Here is a 16,141-nt window from a genome sequence, read left to right as displayed (position 1 = left end):
TTCAGAGTCAAGTTTTTGAACTTAGTAAATTTGGTACCCTGAATTGTTCATTCTGTTTGTTACACTGTGAGTACTTCACATATCAAAGTTTGCCTTTTTAAAATTACCTATCAAACAATTGTCAAATTTCTTTTTTTTACCTTTCCATTTGAGGGGATTTAGCCTGTGACTACATACTCCACATTTATTTTCCATGACTGCTTAAAAAAATTTTTTTTAAAAAATCTAAAATAGTCTTAACTCATATTAATTGCTATTTTTGGTATCTTAAGAAGGCAGACCCCCATGATCACATCACCCCCTATAACTATTTTTCACTTTAATAACATTTTGAAGATCTCTGTGGCAGACATTCACTCCAGAATCTATCATGGCATTTCTAGCACTAGTACAATGTTATCACTAGAGACGTGCAGTACGTCTAGCTCTTCCTTCAGTATTATTTTTGACTCAAATAGCAACTGTTTTATCCTTATGACTCTACAGCCTATCACTTAGGTTTACAGCACAGTGTTGGCCCTTCCATCTTTACTGTAAATTGTATCTTTGATGTAAATTAGGTCTATGCAACTAAATTTATCTGCTTTTTGGGTTGCAATACTTTGCATGTTAGCATTACCCTGAAAATAATTTGCGAAAGTAAATGATTAATAAATTAAATAAAGTGGAAATACAGGAAGGCCCAAGTATGAAACTGCAGTGTCACAATAATTAGTAATGAATCTGAATTTCTATTGAGACACTGTTTTTGCAGTTATTAAACACTAGATTGTATCATGCATTATGAAATACATTATATTTAAACTGCATCACAGATATGCTCCATTTCGCTTGCTTTCGAGAAAGGTCTTCTGTGGCTGGAAAGTAACTTTCCTCATAAAACACTAGGTCCACTTGTAGACTACATTATAATGAGAAAGCTCATAACTAAATGTCAAAGTAATTTTCTTACCAAAATTTTCTATTAGTTGGTTTTAATAACTTCTATTGTATTTAATGGGGTATGAGCAGCACCTTGCAGTTTTTTATTCTCCTCAGGGGAATGAAGCAGCTTATAGCAAAGACTTTTCTGGCTAGATTTAATTTATAATTTCTCAGGATCTCTTAAAAAATTATATAGCTTTTCTTATGCTGAGCAAGTTTCTGTTGGCAGCTTAAATGCCAGCATTTCTGCAGAAATTCTACAAAATATCACTGTAGAAACTCATGCATTTGATTCTAAAGCTTCATAGCTTTTACAATTTAGTTTGAACTAAATATGCAAAAATAAATATATTCTAAATCCAAACCTAATTTCTAAGTGATATGAACCTTTCTCCTCCATATAAAATTGTCGTGTCTGAACAGACAAGCCTCAGCCCCGTACAAAATTTTCCAGTTCTCAGCTGCTAAAGCCCTCAAGGTAGTAGCTACTTCTGGGTGCTTTATTGTAAACTTAGTACTTAAACTTTACAATGAGCTCAGTTATGCCAGGATATTTATCATCCATCCAATGAACACTGGAAACTGGCTAATGGCAGATTAGTAGACAGGGGACCTTTAAATACCTGATGGAAAGAAGATTGAGGGAGTTGACAGGGATCATGATATATAAATGATCAGTCCTAGCATAAGCTTTCTATAGTGTCCAAACTCTCAACCATTAGCAATTATCTGTGTAACCTCAAAGCTGTAGCGCTACAGCTAGAGGGGAATAGGAAGGGATACTGAAAGTTTACAAAGGAGAAAAAAAAAGTATAGACTATCCAGCTCAAATTTAATTTTTGGAAGAAATTGGAAAAATAATTAGAGAAAGTCTTTTAAGTTCATGTAAAATAGCATTGAGATGGTACAACAAACAATATTCTTTGATGAAGAGCAAATTATTTCAAATCAATTTAATGCATTTCTATGACAGTGTAGTTGGCATTTTGAGTAGGGATATATTGGGTTTTAGTTTATTAAAGCAGTCTCATTTTAGTATTTATAGTAAACTTTTTGGAAAATCTTATCAACAACAGCTTAATGAATTAAAGGGGGGTATGCCCATCAATTTTATGATTTTTAACAATTGCCTCATCTGTAAGCCTTACTTCTTGAAAATTTAGCAATATTATTTTATGGGATATGTATGCTGAGATGCTTAGCTCGGGAAATACAGCAATACAACTTACTGAAAATTAATCTAAATATGTTTATGTTATAACATTTTGACTGCAGTTTTTTCTCATATTTAACAGAGTTTGGCTAGAAGCTAGTGACTACCATTACAAAATAATTCATTAGCGATAATCATGTGTGAGGTGAAGATTATCAGTCAAAACGTTTTCAGCAATGCCATGTTTTGTGTTCTTAAATTCTTGTAAATTAAATTAACACTTTGCTTTAGAAAGTCTGCTTTGCCTACAAATGCTATGATTTATATTTTTCTTGCAGCAGTTACATTAAAACTTAATTTCCTTTTTTTGAAATGATTCCCTTAAAACATGAATTTTTTAACTTTTCTTGTATAGAAAACTTGTAGGGTTTTTTCCCCATTACAAAGAAGAAATCACAAATTAGTGGTTCAAACCTGGCTGCTCATGTCAGCTATTTCAGTACACAGACAACTGTCCATGACAGAGAAATGCATTTTTAGTAAACCCTTATCCTTTTCTTCTATTTACACACAGTTTGGAAACTTACTGGTGGCTTGGAAAACAACCTACCCTTCCATAACTGGTAAAAAAAACAGGCCGCCTTTTTATATATCTCAAACATTATTGAATCTGACTTCCTAGTAACTTATTTTATTTCACATTACTTCAAAAAATTATTCATTCTGAATTTTTTAGAAGTTGTAAAATTTAGGAGAGAAAGTAGGTTTGGGGGTTTTGTTTGTTTGTTTATTTGTTTTTTAATACTGTGTTGGAGTCTTTCTCCCATGATTAGCTAGGTAGTTGACATTAGTAGTATTAAAAGAAAAATACAAAGCCAAGTAAAATTAGAGATTTTTAGTGACATTTACTGCTCATCACACTTTTAACAGTCAGACCTTCAGAGCTTTGTTTTGTGATATAGTTGCAATTAAGCACACAAATAGCATAGTGACTTGTCATCTTTGAAGGACAGAAAAATACTGTAAAACTGTTTCTTTAAAAGAAGAAAACCTGGACAAACAATGAAAAGGGATTTACCTCAAAGAAAGAAAATATGTTCATACATTGAAAACTCAGGAAGCGCTAATGATTGAATTTTAAAAGAAATTTTTGGTTTATACAGTAGTTTAATGTCACAAAGGCATATTTATTGACTTTTGAATTCTGTGCTTCATTCAGCTTACTTTATTGTTCTAATTCCTCCAAAACATATTTATTTAAAATATTCTGCATAGTGAAAGAACAAGAAAAAGAAAAGAAAATGCAGAAAAGACTCAAAGCTTTTTCACATCTATGTGGAATATCTCTAATTTAAAGGATTACTTTCTTTTCAAATGTCGTGGTTTAACCCCAGCCAGCAACTAAGCCCCACACAGCCGCTCACTCACTCACCTCCTGGTGGGATGGGGGAGAGAATCATAAAAGTGAGAAAACTCGTGGATTGAGATAAAGACAGTTTAATAAGTAGAGCAAAAGCTGCACACACAGGGAAGACAGGGAATTCATTTACTCCGTCCCATGGGCAGGCAGGTGTTCAGCCATCTCCAGGAAAGCAGGGCTCCATCACGCGTAATGGTTACTTGGGAAGACAAACGCCATCACTCCAAATGTCCCCCCCTTCCTTCTTCTTCCCCAGCTTTATATACTAAGCATGACACCATATGGTATGGAATAGCCCTTTGGTCAGTTGGGGTCAGCTGTCCCAGCCGTGTCCCCTCCCAACTTCTTGTGCACCTCCAGCCTACTCACTGGTGGGGTGGAGTGAAAAGCAGAAAAGGCCTTGACTCTGTGTAAGCACTGCTCAGCAATAGCTAAAACATCTCTGTATTGTCAACACTGTTTTCAGCACAAATCCAAAACATAGCCTCATACCAGCTTCTACAAATAAAATTAACTCTATCCCAGCCAAAACCAGCACATCAAATTAAAGATTATTGAGTAGTTAACATTTGTAGGAAATAGATATTGTAACGGAGGTATTTGAATACATACACATAGATGAAAAGTGCACACTGGAATTTTTCTTTGATGAAGTCGTGAGAGGAAAAAAAAGCATAATGAAAACATAGTTGTTGTTATATATTTTAAAAATTTATTTCAGATCCCCTGAAAATTACATCTCAAGCCTAAAATCCAAATCTCAGCCTCGTTCATATATGTCAGTCTTCTCATTCTCAACTCATCACAATTAACAAGAGATCTTTTTTCTTGTTTATTTGTTTAAAACAGCAATAAAATATTTTAGGAATTCAACATACATCTCTTTAATCACATACTTTCTATATTTTTTAATAGTAATATTATTTTTTTTTAATAGTAATATTATTTTATGACCATACTGCTTACATATACTCGTAGTTTGATGCCATGCTTGTGCCATTAACATTTTGAATTCAAGTATTTATTGAGACCATTTTGTGCTGCTTATGCATCCTAAACTATATAGAAGCAAATAGCATTTCTGGTCCTGGACACCATTCTTAAAAGCCTGGCCCTGGTTCCATTTGGATAACTAAATCCAGAGAGCAAACTGATGCAAAAAGTTTCTTTCTCTCACAGTTGTCTTTTCTGACCTGTGAGTCTGTTCAGAGTACTGAGAAGCTTGGCTTGAGTTTGACTTCCATTACTTCATCAGTTGCATCAGTTGCCTCAACATTTTTAACTTCTTTCATATAGAGATAACCTAGGATTCTGCATCTCCACATGAAATGAATTTAGCACCAGCCAATCTGTCTGAACGGCTGGTCTCCAGATCTCTGTTCCTGAACTTGCAAACAATCTGACCTTAAGATGGTTACAGACTGGGACAAACTCTGAGTCAGCAACAGCATGTGTTATCAGACAGACCTCCATTCCCTAAACATCTGATCTACCCTATCTGCCATTCTCCTAGTTGAAGGATGTAGTTCTATAAACAGGGGTATTCTCAGGGAACCCCTAATAAAAAAATAAAAACCAAAACCCAAACCCAACAACAACAAAAACCCCTATTCTGCTATGTATTGCTATTCTGTTATTGCTGTATAGCTATTCTGCTATTTCTGCTTTTTTGGCTTCCTTTTGTTTTTCTTTGGGTTTTGTTTTCTCCCTTTCCCTTCCCTTTCCCTTCCAACAGTCTTGGCTCTCTTCCTATATCCCCTAGATGTGAACCTGAGCAAACACTGGCATGTATTTGGCTGGTTTTATCTACTGTCTATGGATCGGCATTTTGAAGGGAGATGATATTAAACTGAAGGATGACTTCCTCAACTTGAGTCTCTCTGTTAGCAAGATGGTAATTTTCATTAAGCCTGTGGGAATTTAGATATCTTTATTATGTCCTTCCTCTGACAAATCTGGTTAATATTAATTAGTCAATTCAAGTTATATTAGGGAGACAACTAAGGGTCAGATGGATGGGTAGTGTGAATGTATGGTTATCATTTCACTGGGAAACAAATTTAAAAAAAACCAAACACGTCTACTGGATTGTTTTTATGATGAAAAATCTCTGGCTGTGTGATATGATTACACATTATTTTGTTTTGTTGTGGTTTTTTATTTGCTTTTTTAAAAAAAAAATATTTTATTTACATGCTACACAGATATTTACATACAGTAAAAGTATCCTATACTACTCATAAAGACTTAGAATTTTAGAGTTCATCTTATCTGTGTTATCAATGTAGGTCTTATACATTAATCAGGTTACTGTGTATAAACAGAGCCATTTAAACACTTGTTACTTGGTTAGGCAGTAGATTTACACATCTGAATAGCCATTGAGAAATTCTTGCAGTTAAACCACAGGTTCCCAGTTGTCTTCGAATAGATCTCCACTATTGTCAAGAGAGATCAGTGAATTTTTCTTCATTGGTAAAAAACCTCAAACTTTTGTTTATAACAAAGTGCAGAATACAGAGCATGGCTTAACAGTTATGGCCTGGTATTTTGGTTGTGTTTTAACTGGAAAGATAGGTCAGAAATTAATGGTTATTGCTGTGGTTTCAGAAGGTGATTTCCAAAATGTCTATATACTCTTCACCTTTTCTTTCTTTATATATCTATTTCTGCAGGCATCTCCTAAACTACCTTTGTTTATGTAACTCACTATCTGGTGAGGTTTCTTCCTTTTATAAGCTACTTATATTATTCATTGAAATGGATGTCATAACTTTATCAACAATTATTATTTTATCAGCAAGACTATATTAGTTATTCTGGATATAAACTAGCATCTTTCTTTTTGAACCTGTACAGTTCCTAATTAGTTCGACAAGCAACTCAAATTTTCAGGCTAAGCAGCTGCTTTATTTTCATTCTTACTATTCACACAGGTCAAACTGAACAACTTAGCTACGTATCACTGTGTCTTATGAACTTCCTTACTTATCCAAGCTAAGCTCTGTTTGTGTGTTTGCTTATGCTGACCTATAATAGGTTTAATTTTTTCCACCTACTTTTCTGCACCTATAATATCATAATACTGTCAAGTACTTACTACCAGGTCATAACCAAAAATCTTCTAGACCATACAAGAGCACACTCAACCATTACAGGAGCTCTAGGTGCATAGACAATAGTAGTTAGTAAGATCCCAGTCCATTCCACTCAGATGGGAAATTTTTTAAAAAAAATATATATATTTTCAATATATCAGAGTAAGAAGCCAAAATATTTTAGATATGGGATGTACAGCTTCTTGTTCATAACCTTGATGGATGAGACTTTAGATGCAAGACAGAGGGGATTCCTACAGCTTGCCTCATGGTTCCTCAGTTCTCACCTTCTTTCTGCTCAGCCTCTCCTTTTATTACATCTTTGCATTTAAATTGCAATAGTATTAACATCCAGTTGATTATATTTAAATAATATGTTTGTGGAAGAATCCAAATACTGGTTTCTGTTTTCTTCACAGCTTCTTTCTTGAGAAATTCTGTTTCTGGGACACCTTGTCTCAGTGTGGCACAGTATGTGTTTTACTTATCTCACAAGTATTTGTTTATCGTAGTCAAAGCTGAGAGTTGGAAGAAAGACAGATAATCCAGTATGTGACCCAGCTGAGCAAAACAGAGTCTACATAAACAAAAGGGACAAAGTCATTACTATTTCCTTACATCAACTGCAGTTACTGCAGTACCTATAGCTTCCATCCCCAAGGCTTCTGATACATGGAGCTCTACATGGAGTTCAAGGCAGATGTCCTGTTCTTGTGATGTTTTTTGTTTTCATATCTGATACCAGCTTAGACAGAGATATTCTGCAGCCACTTTTTATGTGCGACTTTTCCCACTACCTTTTGAAAGACTGCATAGCTATCACCGAGATCTGAACAGTTGTTCAGATACAGTACTGGAACCTGATTACGTGGTAGGCATTTTTCACCATTAAGAAGTAATCTACAAAGATATTTTTTTCCTTAATCATTTTTTGACACACATCTTTTTGCATTAAGATACCAGAATTCTAGATGTACAAAGGATATTACTGAGAAGGTCTGTTTTATGGTGATATTCACCAGCTTGCCTTATATGTGTTATATTGAAATGTACATATCTATACATAGTTATCACACTTTGCTGTATGAGAAATAGCAGTTTCCCCGTAAATTTGAGAGATCATTGTGAGTTATTTGAATGGAGTAGATGAGGTTCTTCTGGACACATGTGCTGTAAGGCATGTAAACCAACTTCCTTCACTTGCAAAAAGCATGGCAAACAAAGCAATACTAATCTAAATAAGTGAAAACTATTTAACTCATACAGTCCACCACATGTCTAATAGCTTAATTACTTAAAGAAAGTTTGGGTAAGAACAGATTTATTAGAAGTGTTTAATCATTGTTAACTAGAATGCAGTCATTCAAAATGTTTTTTTTCCTAAGACTTCACATTGTTCTAATCATATAGAATAGTTAATTTTACCAAAAAACAGCTGATCAGAACACTAGGGTAATATATGGTAAACAGGACTAAATATAATATTAATAGTTTAAAAGGCTGTGTCTTTTAGTAGTAGTGGTAGGACTAGTAGTAGTAATTTATGTCTCTGCAAATGACTCTGCAATTTATCCTACATACAGACTCACTGGATCTAGTGTTCCTGATCTTATTGTGAGCATGAGCAACCAGATGTGGCTTCATTTACAATCTGATGACAGCATTGGCTCACCAGGATTCAAAGCTGTTTATCAAGGTATGAACTAAATTAACTGTTTTAAACTCATGTTGTAACTTCCTTCATTACATCCCAACAAATTTATTTCAAATAGTCATTTAGTCTTTTCACAAATTTAGAGTTTTGATACTGTCTCTATTGTTAATTAATGGTTAATGGAGATATGGCTTTGCAAATACCCACAAAATAATAACTAGAAAGAATCTGAAGTAAACATGAAAGTTACTCTTCTAATGCTTTTTTGCTTGAAGGTCAATCCAAACTACAAATTTATATCATATTTGAAAAATTTTAAATGTTACATTCTGCTAACCTGTGTAATTCCTTATATTGGCTATTATTTGAAAATTATGGTTAGTTTTCTCAGACTTTATTGGGGTAGTTACAAAACTTGTTTTCATGCCTCACCAAGAATCTTCACAGACCTAAGTCAAAATTAGTATGTACCAAAACAATAGAACAGATATATTTTATATGATTGTGGAAATTAAGATGATGTATAAGACTGTGGAAATTTAACCCCCCCAAAACTGATCTAAATTACCCTAGCCTTATTTGTGTTGCTTCTGTCTCAAAGAGATGAGAACCTTGACAACATAAGCATCTTTAATTTTTCTTGACTGTGAGCTTCAGTTTGATACTCTGTGAAGTTGATTCACTCTAGGAAGAAATACTTGGTATCTGTTCGTATGTATGCATGTATTGAAATTTTCCATTTTAATAGGTTGCATAGACCTGCAGCTAGAAAGAGCTCTTGCGTATTAACATATGATATCACTTTTGGCTAATTTCCATGTTAATTAGTTCACCTTAAGGATAAGGACAAAAGCAGTTAATACTGTTTTCAATAGTTTCTTATGGGCACATATCTTGAAAATGTTTTGATTGTAATTTTGTCAAAATACTTTTGTACAAAAGATGCTGCAAAACATTGAGACACTGTTCACTGTTCAGTAACTGAAAGTAACTTAATTAGAAGAGTGGGAGTTCTCCCTAAACATTTCCAATAAACTGAAGCACCCTATCTAAATGTTTCATTTCACCTGTAGTTACCTTACTGTTTCAACACCAAAATAGGCAAAATAAAGAGTGAAAAGTTATGTAAATGTTAGCTTCAAGTTTAGTAAACTATACATTTATTGCACTAAGGACATTAAGACAGGTTTGCCTGCTCAGGCTTTTATAAGTGGTGTCTGTGGCTCATGGCATATTGTGAACTCTAATGATGAAAGGAACAAGAAGGGAAAATGCTCCCCAGTGGTCAGCCAGGAAGCCCAGTGTTGGTTCTCCACACCAGTATCCTTCAACAAGTGGTATCTCCATTGAAGCAGGTGGTGATGATGACAGTGTTTAGGGTTATATTTTCACCATGATTTTTCCCTAGTACTACATACTTTTCTTTGGGACTCACTCAAACTCACCATTGGTTATTCCCACTCACAGTATTGATTGAAGTATGCTAATTAGGTCATGTTCTACATTCACAGGTTGTTAAGTTTTTGTGTGCATATATTGTTGGATATTTATTGAGTATTTAAATTACTATTAGCTACCTTTGTATGCACCTTGTTTTGCTTTTCTTTAATGTGAACTGAAATCTACAAGACAAGAAGTAAGGAGAGGGGGAGAAAGAAGGGATGATTCTCATGACGGTGGCAATCATTTCCCATGAGAATCCTCCATAGCAACACTACTGGGATTTGCAGGTCCATGGCCATGAGAATAACAATATGAGAACAACAAGGAAAAAGTGCCATCACAGAGACTCTTGAAACACTATCACAGTTGCTTAAATGAGATGTTACAGAGCTGTGAAGTAAAAAAGCAGAAGCAGACCCATACCATTACTATGGCTAAGACATTAAGGTATCTTAAGACATTGTGCAACACATTCAGCCTATATAGCTACACAGCTCAAGTATGTTGTGTTGCCTGAGGGCAATGACATATTCTTTATTTAAGTTAATCCCACCCCTTCTTGTCACTTCTTTCGCATTTCGTCTTTTTTACTTGTGTCATTTCTAGGGATCGTGTTTATTAAGACAATATATTTTCTTTATAGAATCATTTGTGAATTACATAAAGTGTAAATAGTATACAGTGGAAAGAGAGTATTGGCACGAGTTATGTATCTTACACTTTGCATTTTTCCCTCAAACCAAAATTATGGACTTTATCTCATCATACCTCTATGAAAAAGTTAAAAAATTTAAATCTATCTGCCGAGTTATTTTTCTGCTATCTCTTTCTGGTACTTCTAACCTAAAGGCATCTGTTTTAATTTCTGTATTTGTCTAACTTATCAAAGATATCTTATTTCATTTATGGACTTCAACTTCTTATTTCTGGGGACTTTCTGAAAACACTTGAAGTATACACTGTGAATTTTGCAGCAGTAGTAGTATCTCTGTTATGAAGTTTATTGTTATCATTTGATGGTTGGATTCTGGCTTTTGGTCTTGTTTCACAATCAATTGTGACTCCTTCTGTGTTTTTATAGTTTTGGAAATTAATTCCAGAATTGTAAAATGTGAAATATTTACAATCTCAGAAGTGTAGTAAATGTCTTAATACAAAGGTGAATTATAACTTTTTTCTCTGTTTTACCTCAATGCTCTAATTAGTTTTATTAGAATTTTCTCATCTGTTTTTACTGTTGACAAAACTTTTATCCATCTGCACTCTCAACATATCTCCTGCTTTAGGCCAAGTGTAAAATCTTGAACCTCTATCCTGTCACAAGATATCTCAATGATTCTGCTTCTCCTTTGTTTAACAGTCAAAGAACCTGTCCAAAAATAGAATCTCATTTTAATGATGAGACAGTTAATGGATTGCAACGTGACCTCAAAGACACTGTCTTTGGGATTGCAGTTAGCTTAAAAGAAAGCAAACTGCAAGCTTTGATGGCTTATACATGGTCTAGAGAGAGAAAGTAAAGGGCATCCTTATTGGAATCTTTTTTTACCAAAAAGTCTGAGTTTTGCTCAGGATTAGAACTTGATTCCTTACCCTCTTGGGCAATATTTTACAACTGACCTACTGAATCTTGATTTTGTATCTATTACAGTACAACCAATTTTTATATTAATATTTACAAAGTGTTAGACTTCAGTTTATAGAAAATTATTACTTTAGCTGAGCTTTGTCTGATTTTAATTATGAAATAGAGAAATATTTTGATGATGCAATTCACCTATCCTACATTCACCTATCCTACATCTTAATGTCAGAAATATGTAGTGCTATCTATATTCTTATTACTCAAATTTCTTGATTTTGAATACAGTTGATATTTACTTTAAGTTCTATAGTCTGCCTAATTAGCCAGGCTTCTTGGACTGTACAATGCAGCTCTCCAATAGTTGGATCCCCAAGAAAGTTTTCAGACATAGGTCCTCAAGAAATGGTAACTAGTAATAGTTTTGAATACAGAGGAATAGCACTGTACCTGTATCACTGTATTGCAATGGAAGGTGAGCTATGGAAACGTGGATGGTAAAAGTAATGTTGAGATTAGCTTGTCAACTTGACAAAGCCGATAAACAGCTACTCTGTTAGAAAATACAATAGTTGCCTTGCTATTTTTTGTATAAGTCATCATCAGTTGTCATGTATTATAAAGACAAAAATAATTTAAACATTACCTATAATTAAGTACATTATTAATAAGTAAAATGCAAGATGCTACAGGGAACCTTAACTTTGATGTTAAACTTTCTAAACCATATTAGAATCATATTGTTATTGCTAAAACAGAAAGCTATTAACCCATATTAAAAAATGTTAAATGCTGAAGAATAATCTCCACCTAAGGTTATTTTTCTTAAAAAGCTATGCTATAGGCTGTATCTGAAAGTCCTTCATTCTCTGTTATAGATCCCCAGACATCTTAACAGAATGGTTCAATATATTTCTGTAAGAATTCTCTGAAAGCATCTACAGTTTCTGTGAAAAGGCCATAAATTTAAATTGTTTTGTCCTTGAAGAAAGAGATATATTGTACTACCACACCTAAGTATATCAAAGGATCTATACTGAAATCCTCTTTCCATTATAATATATGACAATTTTCCTTACTGATGCCAGCATGACCAGGTGTCACTCCACACATCTTCATTAAATAAAGAGAAGGAAAACAAAATATGCTATTATACATAGTTAATGTCGCTAAAATGGGTGATGTCTTCTGCGGTAGACATGGAGAAATTACTGACACTATGTATTCCACAGCTGAGATTTAGTGATAAAAAACTCTAACATTTTTCAGTGAATACTTGTGTATGTAGCTACTTGTACAGAGAGGGCTATGTTAAACATAAAATTTTAAAGTTTTGTTACAGAACCAAAAAAATGAGAAGGAAATTTATTCAGAGTAAAAAATAACAGATTTAGGCTGTCATTAAGACAATTTTCAGAATTTCAGCAATAGATATGTTTAGAAAGTAAAGGAATTAAAAGACTGAACTGTAAGTTCTAGTTATGTCTCTAATATAATTTTTTCTTTTACCTGGGTATATAGTAAGGTTATGAAAGACTTCAGTGTATTTTTCCATTGATTTGGTTTACGAACCCATGAAATTGGTTTAGGTTGACCAAAAGTACTTATTTTAAATAAGTAAACTATTTATTGAAAGAAATTTTTTTGAGCTCTAACTTAAATACCAGTCCTGCCATGCAATGACTCTCAAACCTGACTGGGTTTTTTTTTATATTACTGTATATGTATAAAGAACAACATGACACATACACTTAAATAGAGATAGTGTGCATAAAGTGTAATCCTAAGGATGAAAACAATATTAATATCAGCATACCATCATTTTGAGGTCACAGGTTAATTTTGTAACACCAACAGATAAAGTGTGTTTCTACCAATGACATGCTAAGACTATATTTTTACAAGGAAACTTTTCTTGCAATCTGTTGCTGGTCATGGGCTAAAGCAGGGACTTTTTTTAGATACAATAGGTAAAGATTTTTTCATTAAAGTAATTCTTAAATAACACACTTTTTTTTTCAATTAGTTTTCCTCTTGAGCTGCATTTCAATTGTGTTTTGACCACAGTGATGACCACTCATGCCCAAACTTGCCCAGCAACTTGTGATCTGATGCAGTATTTAGGCAGATTTGAATCAAGAGAAAGGCTTGGTTTATGCTATTTCTTAATATAGGTCCAAACATACATTTACCTGTTACATGGATGAGAAAGACATAGTCATTGCTATGCATATCCAGGTCAGGATAATGTAATATGGTAATATGACATTATGCCTTGTAACAATATCAGACAGTGATGTCAGGTCAATAAGTTGTCCCTGGACACCTTCCTGATAGTGCCTAGAGTCACAGCCAAAAAAAGGAATGATAAGGTGAATAATGTGCCTGAATTTGGCTTCTTCCACTCATGTCATGGGTGTGCCACATCTGGTGGCACACCCAAGGTGCTTTATGGCTGTTAAGGTCCAAGAGGGATTGTGCAGCCAGGTGATCATTAGGCTGCTTCCATGCTTGTGTTCCCATCAGCTGTACGACACTGACACAGAAGCAGATGGCAGTCAGCTTGAACTTTTAGGCATGAATGTTTTAGAATTTTAATAAGTTTGAGATTTTTCTCCCATTCAAGACTGTAAACTGTCAGTCTGATAAAAATATTTAATCTTTTGACTTCCAGGCTTCTTGATAACCAGTATAACAACATCTGTTTCATAGACTGTTTGAACTTACTTTTTATTCCTGCCTTTACATGGTTATATAAACTAATGAAGTTATTCCACTAGCATATCCTTTAGTTCATAACAGTGTTATAAAAGAAATCTGGTGACTCAGTGATATAATCCTGAGCATTTTATATAATTTGAAGTTATTAAGAATTCTTGGAGATGTCAGGAAGTATATCAGCCACTGCAAGCAGCTGAAAATGTCAAGTTTACAACCTTAATTTGTATTGATGCTCAAGTGAGCAGTAAAGCTTTAAGCTCTTCATTATGATGTTGTTGGGAAAAAGATACTTCTTTTCTCCTGAGACTAGTAGAAAAATACTTTCAAAAACATATTTGAGTTGCTCAGATAAATGTCAGTTCTCTATTTGCATAGAGCTAGAGTACTTAGTAAACCTTAAATGAGTGCAGTTTTTTACAAACACACAACTAGCTTATAAATGTCATTGCACTACCAGTATTGATATAAAACCTTGTTACTAGTCAGAGATTTGATAAAACCTGTGCTAAAGAAATTAATGGAATTAGGCTTTTTTTAGGACGCTCACAATTAGACATGCATTCAGGGAAATCATTATGTACAGTGTAATCCTTGGAAAGAAAACCACTCATAAGTCATTCAAGGAAAACTTTGAGCTTCCTATTTACTCTAAGATTTTTCTTTCTTTCATCTATTTCATGTATATTAAGTTTTCTTTTTATATTTTGTTCCTATGTATTATAATTCAGACAAATTATTTGAGTGTGTACTTTTGGAGGACAGGCAATAAATATTTTTCATATTTTATGTGAATATTTTCATATGTTAAAGCTATTTGGTTCTATGGAGAACTGTCAGAGAGTTTCACCATAATATTGTATGAATTAATTGTTTTTAGTGCAGTTTAGTTTTGTGGATGGGCAAATGTCAGTCACTTAATTTCCAGCACAACATATTATCAATTATTTTCAGATAAGGAAACTTTCCTATATTGTTATCTGATCTTTGTAGCGTATATTGTTCAGGTAAGCCTACAGCAGGCATTTCTAAGTTTCATCATCCTTGAGTTTTCTTTCAAGGAATAAACAGTATCATAGGTAGGTTACTAATAGAGGGAAAAGAGTCATACTAAGTTACTGATAATTACCGCAACAGTTTCAAAGTAATTTTAAATAGTGGAGAATATCTTTGCCTGAGTTGTGTATAATGGTTAGGGTGGCAGACAGAACCCACTTTCCAACTAGAAAATACACATGGACTTGAGGAACATAACAACATGGTGATATGCTTTAATTGGTTGAATGTATTGCATATTTATATGTTAGCAGGCTGTAGCGGGTAAGATCAAATTTCCACCTATGCCACTATCCTTCATTAAAAAATTGCAAACAACAGAGGCTTAGTGAAGAGTATGAAAAGGGGTAAGCACGTAACAACACATAACTCTTCTTCTCCCTCCTAAATTAATAAAATAACAAACCCAAAAAGTCCAGATTGTTTGACCAATTTTTTAATTTTTATTTTTTTATATTAATTGCATATCTCTGCTTCTAATATCCTATTTTTATTTTATAAGAGCATGTTTCAGAGTCTTCAACCAGGTCTTGACATCATTATGCTCAATTATGCTCCACAGACATACAATCAATGTCTGTTATTCATCTCGATCAGTTTACAGATTAACATATAGCTGTTAAGTTATAATGTTTAAGCAATGTATTAGCTTCTTTCACTATAACCTTTAATGTAATGCATTCTTTTGTGCTTATAATGGAGATTCTCAATATGCTTGAAAATAACATGTATATTAAAAATAGTGTGGTTTACTGACCTGATATATGTATACATTTTTAATCTTCTGATTTCATTGAGGAATATCTTTATTAATGAGCTCCATTATTTAAATTTCAGAATTTTAAAAGTAAAAAATAAAAAAAATGAAAGTCTCAGCATTTAAAATTTGGTTAGGTACAGCCAGTATACAGCACATGTATTCTTTCTTAGTTATATGACATGACTGTGGCTGGGAAGCTTCCCTCTCCCTTCCCCTCCAGATTGCAGCTGTGGCTGACTGATTAGGCATATGTGCATTCATATCTTTTCAGCGATTGACTCAAAAGTTACAACTTAAAATGAGTTGAAAGCCTTTGTTTGCCTCTTTGCATAA

The 16,141-nt window shown here is 33.6% G+C and overlaps 1 protein-coding gene across 1 annotated transcript in view; it reads left to right on the top strand.

Moving 5' to 3' along the window:
- CSMD1 (CUB and Sushi multiple domains 1) overlaps positions 1-16,141 on the top strand; it is a 1,308,402-nt gene that overhangs the window by 919,584 nt on the left and 372,677 nt on the right. Inside the window, exon 12 of the mRNA XM_072855145.1 lies at positions 8,179-8,291. Coding sequence (XP_072711246.1) covers positions 8,179-8,291 — 113 coding nt within the window. The remainder of the gene's footprint in view (positions 1-8,178; positions 8,292-16,141) is intronic.

This window comes from Ciconia boyciana, chromosome 3 (genome assembly GCF_034638445.1).
Source record: "Ciconia boyciana chromosome 3, ASM3463844v1, whole genome shotgun sequence".
Classification (NCBI taxonomy): domain Eukaryota; kingdom Metazoa; phylum Chordata; class Aves; order Ciconiiformes; family Ciconiidae; genus Ciconia; species Ciconia boyciana.
The sequence above is the reverse complement of the archived record's forward strand: the minus strand, read 5'-3'. Positions and strand labels throughout refer to the sequence as shown.